The sequence below is a fragment of the Motacilla alba genome, chromosome 10 (genome assembly GCF_015832195.1).
Source record: "Motacilla alba alba isolate MOTALB_02 chromosome 10, Motacilla_alba_V1.0_pri, whole genome shotgun sequence".
Lineage (NCBI taxonomy): Eukaryota > Metazoa > Chordata > Aves > Passeriformes > Motacillidae > Motacilla > Motacilla alba.
This window is the reverse complement of record NC_052025.1, coordinates 4,483,008-4,503,570: the sequence shown is the minus strand read 5'-3', so window position 1 is coordinate 4,503,570 and position 20,563 is coordinate 4,483,008. Positions and strand designations below refer to the sequence as shown.

At 40.5% G+C, this 20,563-nt stretch overlaps 1 protein-coding gene across 1 annotated transcript in view; it reads right to left on the bottom strand.

Moving 5' to 3' along the window:
• Positions 1 to 20,563, bottom strand: part of TSPAN3 (tetraspanin 3) — a 21,946-nt gene extending 1,383 nt beyond the window's left edge. Inside the window, exons 1-6 of the mRNA XM_038146643.1 lie at positions 20,407 to 20,563; positions 9,451 to 9,642; positions 8,361 to 8,435; positions 4,696 to 4,797; positions 4,212 to 4,364; positions 3,872 to 3,955 (exon numbers count right to left, since the gene is read on the bottom strand). Of these exons, the coding sequence (XP_038002571.1) occupies positions 3,872 to 3,955; positions 4,212 to 4,364; positions 4,696 to 4,797; positions 8,361 to 8,435; positions 9,451 to 9,642; positions 20,407 to 20,469 (669 nt within the window). The 5' untranslated portion in view covers positions 20,470 to 20,563. The remainder of the gene's footprint in view (positions 1 to 3,871; positions 3,956 to 4,211; positions 4,365 to 4,695; positions 4,798 to 8,360; positions 8,436 to 9,450; positions 9,643 to 20,406) is intronic.

The following is a 20,563-nucleotide window of genomic DNA, read 5'->3' as shown; positions in this document are numbered from 1 at the left end:
TCATATTAGAAAGCCAAAATGTAAGGCAAATAATTCACATTTAGACATGTTAAAATTCACAGTATCACAACTGCGCTGGCATGCTTACCATGATTTAGGGTATGATCACCCTGTGTTCACTTACAAGACTTAAACCATGTGAATAATCAGGGATACAGGGCATGGTATCTTAAAGAAGTTGCACGCTTACTGAAGGTAGAATACGACTGTACCAACTAAAAAATAGCAGGTATAGTGCTGGTGGTTTACAATAGGGTTGGTAGTGTTCTGTGGTTTACAATAACTGGCAATAGCTTCTAGTAAAGTGTGAGATTGTATTGATTTGGTTGCATGCATGGAAGTTTATTCAGAGATGCAAATACTTCAGGAGGCTCCTGTCTTATCTCTGGATTATAAAGCACCACTCTGAACACAATTGATCTCTTAAAAAAGAACCCACTCCAAAAATACACCACAAAAAACCCCTCAGACAGAAACCAAACTAGAATTAAATGGGTGAGCAGACAAGTGTAGATTTTCCTCTCTAATACAGCAAAAGCCCAGTGAAAGCAGTACTGGGACAAAAGGAGAATTACTGACTTTTTAAAAATACAGGCCAATGCAAACATCAGATGTGTAACATGTTTTAAAACTAAATGATGGTTCACACAATAGAGTACTCCAGTCTGCTGAAAGACTGAAAACAGAATGTTTAAAAAGTATGCAGTGGTTAGGAAGAGGCATGATGAAATTCTAGTATGAGCTTTTAATTTCCTGGAAAGGAGCAAGCTGTAAAGATCAATACTCTTCTTTGTCTGCAGTGCATTATCTGCTTTGGATCTATAGCAGAAACCAGCTCAGGTTTAGAAAGTGTATGGAGAGTAACACAGCATGGTACTTCAGCTGTTGTTAAAAACAGCACCTTCCTTCACTCAGGTGGTTCCAGCTCACAGGCTGACTCCTAAATACATTATCATAGAATCATGAAATGGTTTGGGTTGGGACAGACCTTTAAGGGCCATCCCAGTCAAGCCCTCGTGCACAAGCAGGGACATCATCAGGGTGCTTAGGTTCATAAATTTGTGTCAGAGCAAGAGGAAACAAGTCACACAGGAGAATGACTAGTCATGGTCACAGCCCTTCTCAGTGAGGAGGGAATAATTGCAATTGAACCCACTTCAATTACACTTGAAAACTGAGAGTTTATGGTAGCTGCCAGTGGCTACAGAGCTCTCAAGAAGACTCACAGCCTGCAAGTACAAAAGCTTCTCTGCTGTTCAAAGCCCGGATAAAATAAGAAGTGTGATGCAGAGCAACATCTCCTTTAGTCCTTCGCTAGAATTCATTATAGCCATGTACATCAAATGAATAAAAGCAGATCCAGCACATTTACAGCACAATGGCAATCCTGTTCAATGACTCCCTCGAGAAATTGAATTTATACAGTTGTGTGAAATCGCAAACATTCAGGTACTACAGTACCTGAATTATCATGCAATTAACTTCTGAGTTACTATTTAAACCATTTATATCCTTTAGGAGATCTCAAAGTATATTCCTAGAATTCGCTATAAACAAAGAAGTGACTCACATATCTCAATGTTCTCTACAGACATTATTTATTATGTCATTAAAAAAAAGCTAGCACCTCTAAACATTTCAAGGCATTTGAGTCTGTTTCTCTTTGGTTGCTATTTAATATTGTGAACTGCTATTTTAGACATCTGTGTTGAGGAAGGATCCATGCATCCCCCTCTCTAACAGCATTCAGGAAAGTTTAGACACCTCCCACATCCAGGAGGTTTGTTTAGTTTTTTATTAATTTTTGTTTAATTTGCCTGCTAGCAATAACTAAAATTCCCCAAACCAATTTTGTGCAAAAACTCACTGGCTGTATATACAGGTGCCCTCTGTAAATGATCACCAGCCACAAAAGCTGTGTCTTTACTCCCTTCAGTTTGCCTTCTAGCTATTAATAGTTCTGTGCTGTCACTGTGGCTGGGACCAGAGAATTACTGCACATTGGAAGATCCCCATGGTAACTGAAACATGAACATACCAAAAATTACTTCTATGCAGAAAAGACTAAGTTGGTAATAAATTTCAAGCCTTGCAAAAATACTCTTCTCAGTCTTCTAATTTTAAAGCAATTACTGAAGGTTAAATTTGTTGACTATAAGCTATCAGAGGTAATGAACTTTGAACAGCCTCACTGCATAACAAAATAATCTTTTCAGAGGGGACTGTGCAGCCAGCATAGAGAAGGCAGCAAAATTCACAAATGGTAAAAAACCCCATAATTATTCTGCTAAGTTTACAGGGTACAACCCAAGTTGCAGCCAGTTGTGCTGAAGTTTACATTCTACCTCCTTTTCAGTTAGCCCACAGACCATTCTGCTGAGAACTGAGCCAAATACATACTTGAATTCTGTATGGCAAACACAAAGATGTCAGAACTTCTGTCTCAAATTTCAGGAGATAAAGAATAGAATATTTTGAACAGAAGGGTCCAAGCAGCCACACTGCCATTGCAAGCATGTGTCAAACTCTGGGCCAGGGCCAGAAAAGATTCTAACTTTGCTGCATTTTGGGGCAGGCCTGTTCATCAACCTGCAAACTCCAAAACTAAGAATAATGCCTCCTCTTGGGATTCTCCTCAACCAGTTTCATCAGATATACTTTTTTCCTGACATAAAGAAATTTTGGCAGAGTAACTGCAGTTGTGGTAAGACATTAGTTTTCAGCACACAAATACATTTCATCATTCAAGCAAAACAAGTATTGCTTAACAACTAAAGTTTTAAGGAAGACAATTAAAACTATACCTTCCCTTCAGGAGACTGAGCACAGATCTCACCAAATTTGAAGTTCCACAGCTGAAGTAGTGTGGGTCTAAACAGTTCAACATGACTGTACACAGCACTATGAGTAAATCCTTGTAACATTGAAGCACAGAGGGAACTCTCTCTTCACAAGACTGTTTGCAAACGATTATTTACCTTCAAACATACAATCCAGCTCAAAAGCTGCTTTTGAAAACAAAAGTGCTTACATTGTCAGACTTAACAGGTATGTTTTCTGAATTCAAATGCTATTAAGAGCACTAAAGTAACTTTGAAATGAGTTTTTAAGTCTCCTGGGATCCAGTGTATGTACTACATTGCTCAGAGACCATAACATAGGCACAGTCTGAAAATAATGTCATTAATGTACTAAGTCTGTCAGCTGATGAACATTTAAAATTTCAATTTTACAAATATGTTTGGGAGACAGATCTAGTCTTTTTTTTTTAATTTAATAAATACTAATATAGAGTATTTATTAATAAATACTAAACTAATAATAGTTTATTTCCTCAGTTACCTTTTTATGACCAGGGTAACTGTAACAAGGTTCATGGAAGAGTCTGCAGTTTAGAACCTCTCTGTTCAAGTCCAAAACCCAAGAAATCTTCAAGACACATAGCAAAGCTCAGTTGCACAAAAGCAGATCACACTACCAAAAACCTTGGTGTATCTCCTGGGTGGTCCTGACATTATTTATACACCATGAAGCATAGTTAAGATAATGTACCTCTAAAATAGCATGAAAAATTAGCTGTTTGAAAGTTGGAAATTAAACACTATGCAAAATCTTCAAGTGTTAAATGCCATCAGAGGATATTTATGATACTTAATACCTAGATAATTTAAGTTTTCATTAAATCATCTACCATTTACATCAGAGTAGATTACTGCATGTAACACTGACTGTTCAGCTCTAACAGAATATATATCCCATAGCAGTGGGAGGTTCTGTGTTAAACAGCAATATCTGTATGTGCATACCTGTAACTATCTGTACTGCAATTTAGATCTAATTTGAAAGAAGTTAACGAAGAACATTATCTTACCTGAATAGCAGCAAATGCTAGTGCTGCCCAGATGACATACATCATGATCTCCTGAAGCTTCTTTACAACCAGAGCCTCACACCCCTGAAACAAGTAGGCTTCTTATGTATCAATCTGGCAACCATATTTAGACACACCAAAAAACCCCCAAGAGCATCACATAGGGCAGAAAGGTTAATGCTAATACTAAAAAAAGTAATTAGATAAAAATTACTCACAGATGAAAAGAGAGAGAGGGTTAACTACATCTACTTTCTGTTAAAGCAAATACACCCAAGATTTGATTTCTCCCAAAGAAAATGAATTGTGGCTGTGTCAGTTCATGTCGTGGCTGCCTTACCTCCGAATAAAGGTCCATGGGGCGGGTCAAACTGCCAGTGCAATTGCTGAGGGCTGCTTTGCAACAGCTGAGGGGCACACTGTTGTTTTTAGTTTGTTTGAACCAGATAGTATTCTCCCAGTCTGAATAGTTATGGATTCCGCAGCAGCGCAGCTGGAAAATCAGACAGGTAAAAATTCAATTCTAACTGCAATACCAAGAGGACAAGTATATTATGTTGCATTGCAGAAAATACTTAAGTACTACTTATTTGAATACAAGCACAATTGAGAGATAGCTAATTATATAAAAGTGTATATGTAATATTACTGCCCCATGAGCAGTAATATTAACTTTAACAAAGTTAAGCTATTTGTTGTCCATTCAGCAATTTCCTAGATTTGTCAGAGTGAAGGAAGGACATCTTCACAAGCAGCAGAGCAACAGCATCTGTGTTTTAAGGACAGAAAGGAGTAGAAAACTGGCCCGTGTCTGGCTGTCTCACCTGCCTCTGTACATAGTCAATAGCACGGCTGGCTGCGTCGGGATTGGTCCCGTTGTATCGATTGTACACTTTCCGAATGCTGTGATCAACTTCATCCTCCACCTAGGAGGGGTAGGAAAGCAGCTGCATTAGCTCACCAGCAGAAGTAGCACAGGTTAAGTAACATTATTTTGCTTCCAGCCACAGCATTTCAGGAAACCAAGGTAACTCCCCATCATCTGAAATCATCATAATTCAGTGGTACAGCTTCCTAAAGTTCAACCCTGACTTTTGCCAAGATGTTTCCAGCTTGCAGCTACAGGAGAAGGAAAATCCAGGCAGCTACCTTCCAGATCTTAGTGCAAAGCTACTTTGCCTGTCTCTCAAAAGCACGCTTTTCCTGTGACACTGTTGAAGAGATTTCATAGTTAAGGGCCGTCCATAATAACATGCACTCACCTCTCTACTTCAAGGTTCCACATCAAAACCATTACAACCATCTGGGCTAACTCATTCCCCTTGGGACTATGAGGATATTGGGATCAAAAGGTACTAAGTCATACCACCCACTCTTCTGGTTGAAGCACAGGTAAACAGATCCTCTAAGATGCCTTCTGCCTGACCCTACAGAGACCAGGCTCTCTGTTCAGCCCATCTCCCAGGGCTTCCCAAGAAACACTGAGGGCAGTACATTGTCTATAGCAACATTTACTGCAATAGGTCTTAGAACTACTGTCACTGAGTCAAGATGCTGTCAAGTACATGTGTTAGAAATAGATGCCACTCAAGAACCATCATCTGTCCCCTCAAAAGGCATTCAATGATGCCTGGTTTGGAGGAAAACTTACTAGAACCTTTCCAGTACTATATTTTACTGTAAACTATTACTTAAATAATACACAATTTAGTGTAGATAAACATTTGTGCAATTTTAAGATTAGCTCTGATTTGATTTTTTTCTATCACATTCAACAGGAATTAAGTGCAAGGAATGCAATTTTAGAATTGAGCACTAAGCATGTATATTCTTTGGATTTGCAAGCTACAGCAGGAAGGTCTTGTCAACACATCATTCCTTTAAATACTTCAATGGAAGATTTTTATGCAGCAAGAGCACAAGCTGAATTCCACCACCACCCCCTCCTCAAGAATGCTGCCTATTTCAAGATAGGTATGCATAAAAGTCAATTTAGCCTGCACAGGCAACTTGTTTCAGACCAGTTTAAAATCAACTGTTTGATGATTTAACTAATTTGATTTACAACTCCAACTCATAACAAAACAGCTGTTCAATTTGTCATATACATTTTAAAATCATTTCAGTGCTTGTTTGTGCATCATTTGGCTTGCAGTTCAATCAGGGCAACATTATGCCTGAAAACCATGCAAATTCCTTAAGATGCAAAGAGGAATCACTAGCTGTAGTTAACTGGCAGGTGTAGTGAAAAATGGAGAGAATGAACCCCTCCACCCAGAGGAAAAACAACCTGCAGGTCCTCAACCAATCAAGCCTGTTTAATCCCTACTGGCACTTCCAAAAAGTCTGACTTTTCCAGCTAAGGACCAGTGCTGGAAGGCCCTGTAGCAGCTCAGCCCATCTCAGCAGGGCCTGGGCACGTTTCACACGGTTCTGAAAGAGTCTGAATAAGATCAACACACAGGTTTATCAACACACAGAGGCATGCTGGAAAATGAAGCAATTTTAAGATCAATAATGGTATCTTAAGAGAGCACAGTGCCACTTCCTTGAGGCATTATGCCCAATGTTACAACTGCTATGACTTTAATCTTTCCTTTTGTTTGCAAGTCTGTACAGTGAACACAAAGCAGTTCTAATGTGATTCAGGTGCCTTTAGAAAAACCAAAGCAAGGCTCCGACAGATGTGTACACACCATGTCAGAAACAGACCAAAAGTAAAGCATAAAGCTGACTTATTTGTCCTGGCAAAAATAATCAGAAGGCTAAGCAGACTTCCCCTCCCAGCTCACTGGTAATAAATTGATTTCTGATTATTTCTGTTGCACTTGAAAGAGTAGTTTAAGACGCTAGATACTGCAGAGTACTACAAAATTGCCATCTTTACTAACAAAACCTGTCTTTCCTTTCCAAAGACTTAAGGCTCAGTTTTCAAATACTGACTTCCACAAACAGCTTAACATGCTGCCACCAAAACCAGACAACCTTCCCTCTTCTCCCAAGCACTGGCCCTGCATTACCTACTGCGGTGAAAACTGCATGAGAGCAAACCAAAAAAAGAGAAGCAACGGGAACACACAGCTGGGCAAGGCAGATCCATGCATCTGCTTGGATCGGCTGTGAACACTGCTCACTGAAAAAAAGAGCAAGTCCCTTCAAGATGGGAACATGGATGAGAGCAAGATGACTACTGCTTAGTCCAGATCAGATCCATGGTAATTCCTGCACACATTAAAGTATTCCTCTGCAAGTACTGAAATAGAAGGAAGCCATTCAGATCAACATGTAAGAACCCACTTCCTACTCCCCTGGAATTGTAGTGCTTTCCTCAGTGGCTTCTGAGGTCTACGTCCACTACAAACTTAAGAATCCCCAATGAGCATCTCAGTTCACTGCCAAGATACCAGAAATCAAATGCAAAGCATGAGAAAAACACATTCCGAGTTCAAGCATGGCCAGTAGAGCACTTCTGTTGAAGCAGCCTGTTTTAAGTGTCATGCACCAGGTCTGTAACACAAACACTTCAAGGTCGTGTGGTCAGCTGCTTACTCCAAGCAGCCTTCCCTGGGGCCCAAGCAAAACCACCACTCATACTTCCAAGCCGTCTCCCCATTTGTTCCAGGACAGCAGGAGAAAGCAAGAAGGAGGGAATGCTGAACCTGTGTTGTTCACAAAAGGCCAAAGAAAGAGAAATGGTACTGTGGTTCAGCTTGCTGGTAAGATATCCCTGAGTGTCCTGCACTGCAAACATGCTCCACATCACAGCTAAAATGCCTTCTCTGGTATTTTCTGATTTTTTTTTCCAGAATTTAGATATAGACATATCAAAAGCTAGCAAACTGTGCAAGTTAGAAATTTCTTCATTGTGGTATCTCTAATACCATGTAATATACTTCTATCATATATTATGCTGGAAGAAACATCTAATTTCATTTTTTTCTGGTCCTGTTTCTTAATTCCATTAAACAAACAGTGGGGAAAGTTGTAATTTGTTTAGCTATAAGCCCTGTCAACAACCTGAGTAATGCTAGAAAGTATACAGTATTAACACATTGAGTCTACTTAATTTTATTATTATGCAGCATTAGTTTGCACACCAAAACACGTGACAACATGAAAATTACTGCATATCAAAAAAATATGCCCTATGTTCAAACATTGCATAGCCTCCATCACTCACAAAGTCAAAGCATAAACAAATTATAAAACCATCTGGAAAAGGTAAAGGCATCAATTACTGTGACTTCCTTCTCCTGTTTAACTGTTAATGATGTGCTCCAGGTAATTTTTTGCCTACAAGATAGCTCTCTGTAGTCATGTTCTAAATTTGAAGGTAGTGGTAACACAAATTAATCCACTCAGACGTCTGATTTTAATCCCTTAACAAACACCCATTAACAGTTCTACAGAATCGAACACGGTAAAGATTACACTCTGTATTATGGTCAGAATTCACAACAAAACATTACTGAAGCTGAGATGTTCTTACCTTTGCTCTGTAAATGTATCCAAGAACCACGACCACAACTTCGGTGATAAAAACCAAGAGCAAGATGATCACAAACTGCAAAATACAATCAGAAGTGTTTGTGGCAATAGCTTCGTTCATTTGCCTAATGAAAGGCTCCACATACATTTTTCTATTTTAAGTTCTTTTTGCCGCAACAGATAATTTAATGCAGGCACTTAAATTGACCAATTGAGCCCAGAATTCATTCAAGAAAGTTTAGTGTTCACAGCTTCACCAAGTAATAAGAAGCTGCCCGGTCAGGCAAGTCCAGCTGTCATTAGTACTGAAAATACCATATTGCAGGTCTTTAATCGAGTGGTTCTTTCAATTTTCTTTGTTAGATAAATAGGAATGTCTCATCAGAGAGGCTACCCAGGCAGTTACTTAGAGTGGTAGATGGACTAAGGGAATGTTTCTTCAGATTAAGCTCTGTAACAGCTGGAAAAGACAGCAAGCTATGCATTTGTCTTGCTACATTTAAGAGCACTTTTACAGAAGTGCTCAGTACTCAACAAAGAAACCCAAACCCCCCTGTGGGGACAATTCAAATACAGCCTCTCCTTTTCCCCACCTAGTTTTCAAGCCAAAATTACAGTTTCAAATACTTGGAAACACAGAGTATAAAATAATGCAAAGCAAGTGTCCCAAGTAAACCATGAAGAAAATAATCAGGCCTTATGACAACCCTTAGTTAACCCTGATGCAAGACACTTAAAGCAAGAAGGCTCCTGAATCACTTTTCTCTCCCTCCAATTCAGCTTTTCAACCACAACAGATAAAAGTGAGATTTAAAAACTGCTATGACTAAATCATATGGTTTTACACTTTTTAATGAGATTACCACAGTTCTAAAAAAGGTAAAACTGAGACGCCTTCTGCTGCTACAACTGTTTAATTTAACACCTTTATTCAGAACAGAAAATTGAAATAAGACGTTCCTAAAAAAATTAAGCAGATAACTTTTAAGGCCATAAAGAAAAAAACTTCAAGTAATATTTTAGGAGTTTATTAAGAGAGGAGGCAGCCAAATATACACCAGGCCAAGACTGTGTAGGAGCTCTGCACTCACCGTAGCCAGGCCGCAGCGACTCTCTCGAATGGTAGCGCAGCACCCAATCAGTCCAATAATAAAAAGCAGCGTTCCCACAGCTATGATGATAACAGCTGGAATTAGTGTGTAGACATCTTCAAAGAAGTGATCATAGTCGTCGTATGTGATGAATACATAGGCTCCCACGTAGCACAGGATGCCTGCTGCTGCCTACAACAAGCACAGAAGCATGGTCAGTTCCTTGGGACACCAAGCCCTTCCTTCAGCAAGGTAGCAATTATTTTAACAAACACCATAAAGTAGCGTTCCTCAGAAATCTTGCCAGTTACTATCTATGACTTACTGTTATAATAAAATAGATTTACACATTGTGAACTTCAACCTCTGCCAGGGAAAGATGAACTGCTAGAAACAACAGCATTTCTGAAGGGTTCACAGCACTGGAAAAATCTGATTCCAACCAGAAAGCAGCAGAAACAAATACAAACCACCAACTACTAAAAGGCAGAAGCAACTATCTACAGAAATGTACCATAAACTTGCAAAATCGATGTTCTCAGAAGGATTGTTGTACAAAATGGTCCTTTTTTTAAACAAACAAAAAGTCAACTTAAAGTTACTGCAAAATAAGCCCTGTAGGATGAATCTGCAACTATACAGATTTAAACAATAAGACACAGCTCTCACATCCATCTGCCATGACCTTGCCTCCCTTACAGATACAATGATCCCAACACATCAATACCTTCACTATCTTTAGGCTGAGCAGAGACAGTGAAAGAGAGACAACTGTTGCTTGAGGAGCCAACACACATTTATTTTTAAATACAAGGGCCTTATCAGTTTGTGCTTTACAAATGTCTTTCCTAACTGCCCTCACACTTGCTCCAGAACAAAGTATCAGTTTGCAATGATGGACAATATAATCTGAATGTTTCATGACAGGCTTTTCCAATGCCCCAGTACAAGGCCGAGCTAAAACAATGCACCCAGTGCATGCAGAAGATGCAATGGCTAGGCTATGACCTGGGGAAATTCATTCTGCTGTGAAGGGTGGTGTCCCTATTACAAACCAATCCATACCCTGCACACAAGAGCTCTCTCAAGTGGAAGGTGGCACACTGCAGCACCAATCTGAGGGAGAACACTGCAGGCTGCCTCCAGCCAATGCTCCCACTCACTGGCCTCACAACTACCCCCTCCCTGCCAGTGAAGAGGAGGGCAGACAAACATACAGCAGCTTCCAGTAGCTGTAATACTGCAAGGCTGGATTGTGCTGGTGTACAATCAGACTCACTCCATATTTCAGTCTAGGAGGACATCATTTAGCCCAGCTGCCTGCACAAAGCAGACTCGACAATAAATTCAGACCAGGTTGCTCAAGGCTTCGTCACAAGACCTCCTTGGGAAGCCTCTTCAGTGTGGCACAGAACGAGACAAGCCACAAGACAAAAGGCATTGAGGATTTCAGCCCTGTTTCCCACTACATACTAGCTGTACTGCGACTCCTTTCTATAAAACAACAGCACACAACCATTACCAGAACATTATTTTATGTATGGAACATTCCCTGCAGCACTTTGCTACAGAAACACGATGTCAAAGATATAAAGAGCCAGCTCAAAAGTATCATCATCTGCATGGATCTGAGCAATACATTTGACCTCTCCACCTCTCTTTCTGTAGCAGAAGTAATTGTGTACTCTGCAGGAACCTTAAAGGCATCCAGGAGGCTCACACTCATCCAATAAAAGGTGCTATGTACATATAAGGAGAGGGAAAACTGAAAATTCAGTAACAAAGACCAAGAGCAAGACATCTTTTCCAGACAAGAGTGAACAAGCTATTGCAAAATCACCCCCTGGCACAGAAGATGTTGAAATGCTAATCCATCTGTACAAACCCTGCCATATTAGGTACAACATGGCAAAATGCAGACACACACTTTCTGTACACAAAGCAAAGATTCAAAGTAGTGTCACTGAACAATGGAATTACATTACTGTTGCCTAGCAATGAAGCGTGTGAATGGCAGGCCAGTGATGTAATCCCCTATTTCTAAGAATTAAAATGCTTGATAGAAATATGGTCTGTTACAAGGTAGCTGATGAAAAACCACAGCTGTGGTTGGCATCAGGCAAAGAATATTTACCACAAAGCTGAAATCAGAACCATTTGTGAACTCCTTTGTCCTTCTTTTGTTGTAATTGGGTTCCTCTTTGTTTAAGAAAAATCTGGATCATAAACTGCATAAGCACAGGCATTTGAAGAACGCATTTGAAGTAAAAGCAGTTTAGCCTTAAAAAAAAAAAAAAAAAAAAATCTGTCTACAGGTGCTGTCTTTCCTTCCCTACTTGAAGAAGCACATGCATTTTAAGAAACATTGCTTTTGCAGCCTTTAGACAGATTAAAAGCTGCCTGGTTTAAATACTTCGTTAAATCCCTTTCACACATGGTACAAGAATGACTAATCATCCATGACAGCACTGGGCCTTAGGTTTTACTTCTGAACAATGCTGAAGAACTGGTGTTTCTGAAACAGACACTGCCCCCGTGATAAAATGACCATACTCCTCAGAGTTACTGCTGCTACATCTTCAATAAGTAATCTGCAGGGGGGGAAGGTCCTGAGAGCAGAGGTACCTGCTGGAGCTTGCACAAGGTTTAAAAGCAAGATTAATGAAGATTAAAACTCCTTCCCCATGTATCGCAGTTGAACACTGTTTTAGAACAGGTGCAGGACTTAGTCTATCACAGAACAATGAAAACAGCAACACTACCAGGTTAGCTTACACATTAACAAGTTTGAGATGACTCCCCTTTCCTTTCACATCACAACCACGGGACTGTATATTTCTGCCTGCTCTACACCAGCACAGGGGAAACCTCAAGTGTTCTAGCTGGGATGAGAAAAGTGCTTTTAAAGCAATCCTTTCTGCTCACCTTTTGATGATTTTCTCTTACTACCTTCTGGCTTCCATCACTGGAGTGTGCATCTTAGGAGTGTGTAAGAGGAGTCACTTTGAGTGAAACTGAGCCAGAAGACAAGTACAGTCTGGGGCTGACTGCTCAGAGGTGGTCACTCCATGGGACTGCACTGGCCCGAGGTCCCTCCCTCCTCAGAGCTCAGCAGCTCCAACAGGAGGTCTCAGCACACAGTACAGTGTCACCCACTGACATAAATAACATATAAACACTGACAGAGAAGACAGTTTTAACCACACAAAGTGTGCGGTTTATGTTGCCCAGGGCTGCACCAGTTAAACGCACATTTATTACCTGTTGCAAACCAAGCAGAAAGTTGAATACATGTGTTTTATAAAGAAAAAAAAACAACCCAAAACCAACTGACTCTCCCCCACCTAAAACCAAACAACCCACCCCAAACCACCCAAAATAGTACCATGTGGTTAAACCATCCATTTCAAAATAGGAATCATCTAAGGAACCAAAAGTCTGTATAGCCACAAGGATAACTTAAATAAAAAATCACCAAATAATCTAGATCTCAATGCTTACCATCCTGCAGAGTAAATAGAAAATCTGCAAAGTCCAACCTCGCTCAAGTCAAAGACAAATGAATATAAAGCTACTGTGTTTACAATCATGTATTTCCTATCATTAAATGGAAGCCAAATATATGAACTGCACACAGTTCAAACAAGTCTTTGATAAACAGGGCTTGAAGGAAGAATTCTCCAACTTAATCTGCTCAGTGCTCTGAATAGATGGCAGCATTTCCTGAATCTGTGCCAGGTAACATGCACGCTCCAGGGACAGGACTGGTTATTCAGCATTCACACATCCTTTTCCAGTTGTCTGCATCTAACTCATGGTTCTGAGCCTAAAGGAGCACACTCTTATTTTAGGATGAATTAACCTTTAAAAACACTGATATAAAAGCACAGTCAATGAATACAGCTCATTGCAAAAGGCTTGAGCAATTCAACATCCTTTTCATCAGAAGCAAGTTTCACAGACACGTACACCTCTCACAGCTCAGAAAAGGATTGATTTTACTGCTTTGGCTGGAACCTCTATGGAGTTATTAAAAGCTCAACAATTATGCACAGAATTGGGGGGGAAACTGGAAGATCCAATGACAATGATAAGCATCACTCAACACATCCTGGGACAGCACAGTTGAAAATGGAGGTTCTTTGAGCAGTCTTTGGGCTGCTGTGACACAGCCTCTTAAGCTCACGGCTACTTACAAAGTCAGCTTTCACCTCTCACAAGCCCTGAGGGGCACAAGGCTGTACACTGGCCAGCTGCACCTTGAAACAGTTTCAGGGGTTTAGTTTGCTTGTTTGTTTTCTAAGTAGGCTGCAAACACACACCAAGAACTGTTTTCACTAATGCTCACACACTGCAGCAGTTTGAAAGCCCAAATTGTGGCCACCTAAGATGATGAGTGCAAGATATTTAAACTTGTTCCACTGATCATTTATTTATCAACCATGGACACTGCAGCTTCATTTACAAGCAAATTCTTCCTTACACTACCCTAATAATGTTACTGCCAAAGCGATCTGACCAACTGCTTACATGGTCATACTTTTACTCTTCACCTTGCTATGGAATTTTCTTCACTTTGGGACCCTAACAGAACGCACAGCAGAAGTTCTGAATTTCTCTTGTGGTACTGTTTCAAACAACTTGGCCAAAAAATAGCATTTGTCCCTTTAGAGTCTATGTTTTATTCACTGATTTAAGAAAAACACATACTCTCTGAACAAGAAAATGAAGGTAGCAGCAAAGTACTGTATCTTAGGAGAAAACACGCCTGATATTCAAGGTGTGAATGCTCGTCTTAGGCAAGAGGAGTATTTCACATATTTGGTAAGGACACCTTACAAATTCCTACTGCTGCCAGCTTTGCCACTGCGGATTGGTAAATGTTGCTAGCAACAGACACCACACTAAACCAATTATTCATTCCACCATGGAAATATCTTTAAAGCATGGGATTGCTAACTGCACCCATTGATACATTCTGACTATCTACACCATCTTTGATAAAAAGAACCTAAGGATAAAGTGAGAAAAAAGCCTTCTGCACTAACAAACCCTCAGCTTTTCTGCCTGGATCCTTTCCTAGGACACTTTTACAACATGTCTATTGCTTTCCTAATGTTAAATGTGAGTATCTTTGTTCTCACTGCCTTTCTAACAGGTTTTTTAAAAAACAAAGCACATGTCTACTCGAGATTTTTGAGAAACTACAGTTATATTAGTTTCAGCCTTTCTAATGGTTGCTTTTGTCTATGCATACCAACTCCTGAACATTTCCTACCCACAAGCAGGAAGGAACACTGGGATTGTGGTCTGCCTCCAGATTTTTGGGCTTCTTAGAACAGTACCTGAGTAAGTGGTTTTTTCCACATTTCTCCATTATTTGACTTCTAGGGTATTTCTGACATTTTTAGTTCTTTCCAACACTAGAGTACTCATAGCCTGATTACTGTCATAAAAAGAAGTGGATGACAAAAATTTTTAAGTTTTCCCTTTAGCTTTCTGTTCTTCAAAATTTATTTCCTTAACCTCAGAGGCCCAAGAGGATCTCCCTGGGGTTTATTTCTCTTAGAGTCTTTCCAGCACTTCACTGGTGCTGTGTATCTCTCCCTCCACTCCCCTTCCAAACAAACCCACACCCACACTTGCTGTTTTCCCTGGTTCCTGGAATTGATGCATAACCAGTTTAGAACCCAATGGTATCCTGACACTCTTATCTTTGTTCTCAACAGTAGTAATTTAAGTTGAACACTGAGCTCTAAGTGTCTTACAAAATCTTTTGGGAAAAGAAAGACAGCAATTCCATTCAGCTCCGTAACGCAGTTAAAACTATCTTAAAGGCTTATAAAACAAGCAAGCCCTGTAAAATTCAAGCAAGCCAGACTGCTCTGTCTGTACCAGCCACATTCAATTCCACAGCACCGTGCCCAAATGCCTCACACTGAAACGCTTTCAGGCTAAAGCAAAAGGCTGAGCTAGGCTGCTTCTGCACTCAGCATTACATATTCCAAGTGCCACCAACTGCAAGATGTAGAGCATCCGAGTCTTCTACCTCTTCAGAAGCCAAGGTAACAATACAGCCATTCTTTTACACTTATTCAGTCACCAGGGCTGTAACTTGAGCTGGTGCTCTACTGTTCCCAGGTTCCTTGCTCTGCAGGAGAACAATGATGATCACTCTGTGCTTCAAAGTTCATCAGGTAAAGTGATATTGCAATTTCCTTGTACTATTCAAAGGTATCACGTTTAGCTTTGCAACTTGGTTTTGTTACGTATTGGATCTTTTCAGCTCAAGTCCAGATGCCAAAAAACCTGAAAAATCCCAGGCAAAGACCTGAAACTCATCCTGTAAAGAAACATGAATGACACTACCATGTTGCTTAAAAGCAAATCAAAGTATTTATTACTAAAATTCAGGACCTGGCCCGTGTTTGCTATCTGAAAATTCATATTCAAATATTGTAAGAAAAATTACTCAGAGGGCACAACATTTGGGAGTTTTAAATCTTTATTTTTTCATTAACTGATTTTTTTTAATGCACAGGATTCCAAACCATTATACAATCCTGAAGGATACACTCTCTTCACAATACTATAGTGGCAGAAGCAGAAGATGCTAGATTTTTACATCCAGAAGCAACTGTCTTTCAAGACAAAAGGGCTTTGGACAAGTAAACCCTACAAAATTACCTTTGGGATTATCCATCAATTACAGTCTTTGATCACCAAAGAACTCTCAAGAAATTTGTTTTAAAGTCCAGAGCAGTTACTACTTTCAAGCTCAATATAAACTGCAGAAATTACTGGGCTTATTGCTATGTGTAAGAGAAAGTGAACTCTAATCTTCCTTTCTACTACTAAATTTGAATGCATTTTCCCATAGCTTCATTTTATTTGGTTTTTTCCTAACAGAAATCCCTACACATATTGCATACACGTTGACTGCTGAAGCTCCTCTAAGAAAACCCTCCATTTCCTCATACTCTGGCCACTGCATTGTGGGGAGCACAGACCTGTAGAAAGTATTTGTGCTCTACAATTTCTCTAAACAATCATACCAAGAATGTTTTATAACAGTTTAGTCAAATGAACTGTCTAAGGAATGATTTCAAGCCAGCTAAATACTACAAGAACCACTTAAACAGTTTGCATCTACTGAGTTGCAAGTATTGTAGAAGAAGAGTTCATTCCTTTCCTCAAGGAGGACATAGAGGTGAAAGATAAAAGCCTCAGCAAGCACAGGATATCTGGCACTATTTTAGCAGAGCAGGCTGTCAAAGCACATAGATTCCTTGGGAATATAAAATAGATTCCTTTTTCTGAAGCAAGAGCACATGGAACTCTGAATATTTTATCATTCTCTCCTATGAACTAAACTAAGACTGAAAACATTTCCTCAGTATTTTTGTCTTCATCTCCTCTTCACACTGGTTTCAACTGAATTATGCAAGTCACACCATGAAGCCTTAAATTAAGGGCACACAAATAAACACATTTGACAGCAGTCTTTAGGTATCTGTTCCAGATAAATATATTTCTTCCTTTTTAAAAACTGTGCAGACCTTAAACTTAGGAGGCGTCCTGAAGAACATGCCTTTCTCAAATACCTTACTATAATTTTTTTGGTTGTTTTCACAATTAGTCATTATCAACATTTCATCAAGGTAACAAAAAAATCTTGCTGATTAGGAAGATATATGTACTAGAAGTTACATTACTTCTAAGCTGTACTGTCTTTCACATCACAATTACTTCCTATGCAATACCCTTCCTTAAAGAGCTCAGCATCCCCTAAATGAAGTCACCAGCTGAACAAATAAATCTTGGGCAAACTTAAGGTAAAGGTCAGCTGAAGGATTGGCTTTCCTTTGCCATTAGTCATATCTACCCAAAAATTAACTCAAAGCAACGAAACACTAAGAAACTACTAATCAGATCAGTACTCCCTGGTCTAAGGAGGGCAAGTTTTCACTTTAGTATCAAGTTTTTTTGATACTTCACATCAATGCATTTCTTGGTCAAGTATTTTTGACCTTCAACACTTTTTGACAATTGCCCAAAACTTAAGCAAGCGTTCCACACAAAATTCACACGCTGCTACTCTTTATGACTACCAGTCGTGATACTGTTTTCTTACAGAACTGTATTTTAAAGGCAATATGGGCACCTACAGAAGATGCACTCAATGCTCAACACCCCTGCAAATACAACTCAGCTGAACTGTCAAAATACCACACCAAAAATGTGGAAAGGTGAGTTAAGTCCATTCAGCTTTCTACATGATAAACTAGTACCTGCCCTGCTTTTAGACAGCTTCCACAGCCTATTTTCTTTAAGAAATAAAAATCCTGCAGTATTACCAACACGCAGGAAAGTATAGTTAATGTAAGAATTTTACACAGTAGAAAGATGCTTTCACAAGACAATAAATGACTTTCTATAGTGTCAATGAAAATTTAACAAGTAGCACAAGACTCTTCAAAGTGAGATGAACTTGTAGAATTGCAATCAGCAGCTGTAAGTGGCAAGTGGTTGTCACCCGTCAGCAAGGTCTGATCTGCCACTTTCAGACTTGAAAGAAATTTGTAAAAGTTAGAACCAAGACTTCAAAGTGTAACAAGCATATCTCTTACTTCACAGCACTGATAATTTTCTGAACATCTCAGTCACAAGACAGATATAAAATCTCTGTGAACATTCACATCCTCCCACAAGTAAGAGACCCACAGGGTGAGGGGGGAAGTTATAATCCACTGTGTAGTCACAACTTGCTACTCCTACAGGTGACCATGAAGATAGTGATAACACACAAGACTGGTATATGAAACCTTAAAAAGAGAGAGTAAATTTACAAAAGTAATTAAAGGAGATTTCATAGTTACTTGACCAATTCTAGGCATTTGTCTACTGTCAAGTCTCGGGAAATCCCAATGATCTAATTATCAATATTGGAACTACAGCACGACGAGCACAAGATTTCTGTAACAGCACAGAAGCATTTACATTGCCAACCAGAAGAGCACCAAATGTTAACATACACAGCTCAGTCAACAAATGAGCTATTGACTCTAGCTTGTGAAAGAAAGGAACACCACTGATTTCTGTAACTCACTTTCAGAAAGCCTGCCTCATTCTACATGCAGCTGATGAGCTGCAAGGTTGTTCCAACACAAGAAACCCAGTTACTTTTCTGCCAAAAAGCTATCAGCACATGCTGACTTCTTAGGCTGGAGGTAGTTTACAGAACACAAGACTGATGACATTTTAATTTGACGTGAAGTACATCTTATGTAAATACAGTCTGCCCATTTTAAATTAAGTTTGTCTCAAAAGTAATCAAAAAATTGCAAAGCACGAAGTTCAGTACTAGACAAAATACCTTTGACCCCACCACTGTATGAGGTGAATAACTGCAAACTCCAACATGCAGCTAAATTACCAAATGCAGCAGAAAACGAACAATACCTAACACTAAGCTTCGGGAGCAGAGGAGAAACTGCACACGGAACTTGTGCTCATTGACTCCAAACAGAGCCTCGTTTATATCAGCAACTACAGGAAAATCTACTTCAAGGTGCCATCAAGAAGGCAATCCACAAAAACTGTGTCCAGTCAAAAACTTTCAAGTATGATGTAGGAGTCGTTAAAGAGCTTTTAAAATGTCACTTGCAACTATGCATGTAACAAAAAGCCACACCCAACAAAGCAGATTCCAACCTTACGGCTGCACTAAGAGATTGACGGCACTTTTTACTTTAAAGATAAAGAATGGAGCCTGTGCACCTCGGCCAGGATTACAAACTTCTAATCTGCACACCACTTAAGGGCAAAGATGCCTCACCTTCACTGCTCCTCTCCCAGAAGAGCTGTATAGGCAAATGCCGGTAAGAATGCATTTCGCCTGACCACGATTCATTTCCAGGCACCCTTAAGGAGCATTCCTTTGCAAAAATTCAGACAAGAACAGCCATCCTGTAACGCTAGTAAGCTTTCTTATGACTTTCAATAGTAAATGAAGCAGCTATATATAGCTACACTTTCATGGTCCAACAGCTTGTTACCCACTTATTACGTTTTCGAAGATGTAACCTCTGAACAGTTGGGACAACAGATATTCTATTCCTGGAGCTGGGATTAGAGCAGGAAAAATGCAGTACCTAAATGCACAAAGGGAATTCTTAAAATCTACCAACTGCTCTTAATTATTATTTATTTGAGAATTACGCTGTTCTGACAAGGCAATTATAACAGGGAATACAACGCCAAGCTAGAGCCTGCATGTCCATCCTGAAAAAGGCCGTTTACAGCAACCCACTGTCCCTCTGCTGTAAGCTTTTGTCTTACTGTCACTGGAGCCGTGGGAAGTTCCAGCGATGCATACACACTACAATGCTACCGTGGCTAGTGGGATACGTGCAGCATAAATACATAAAGAGCAATGTCCCGATTGTGCGTTACCAGCCGCAGGAAGAGAACGCTGTCCCACGCTGAGCACTCGGGATGTCCCGCCGCGGACAGCCAAGCCCGAGATGGCCAGAAGAGCGCCACAAAAACCAAACCGCCTACACAAATTAAACTGCCAGAGACATGAGAAGCTCAATAATGCAAGAGAGAAAAGCTGCATGCGCTTCCACAACAGCCTCTACCACCCCAAGATCCCTAATGCTCGATAAACCTTCAAGGCCAGGTTCAGCTCCCCTCGCCCTGGAACTCGGGAGGAGGACTGCTGGACTGCGCCCAGCACCGAGCCCCCACAGCCCGTGAAGGGGCTCGGAACGCCCGTTGAACATAAAGAGTTTAAACACGAACCGAACCCGTGAGGGGCGGTGGTGGGGATGGGGGGCGGGGGGGACGACACGGGACTCCCGGCTCCTGAGCGAGGCCCGCAGCGCTCTCGGGGCCAGGCTCCGATCTGGAACCCCAGAGCCGCCGTCTCTCGCGAGGCGCGGCCGGACTCACCCAGAAGATAAGGTTGAGGAAGACGAGGACGGTCTTGGAGGAGGTGATGCCGCACTGCCCCATGGCGCCGCAGAGCCCGGCCCGGCCCCGCGTCCCCTCAGCGCCGCCGCACGTGACCGCCCGGCCGCGCGGGCAGCCTAAGATGGCGGCCGCTCGC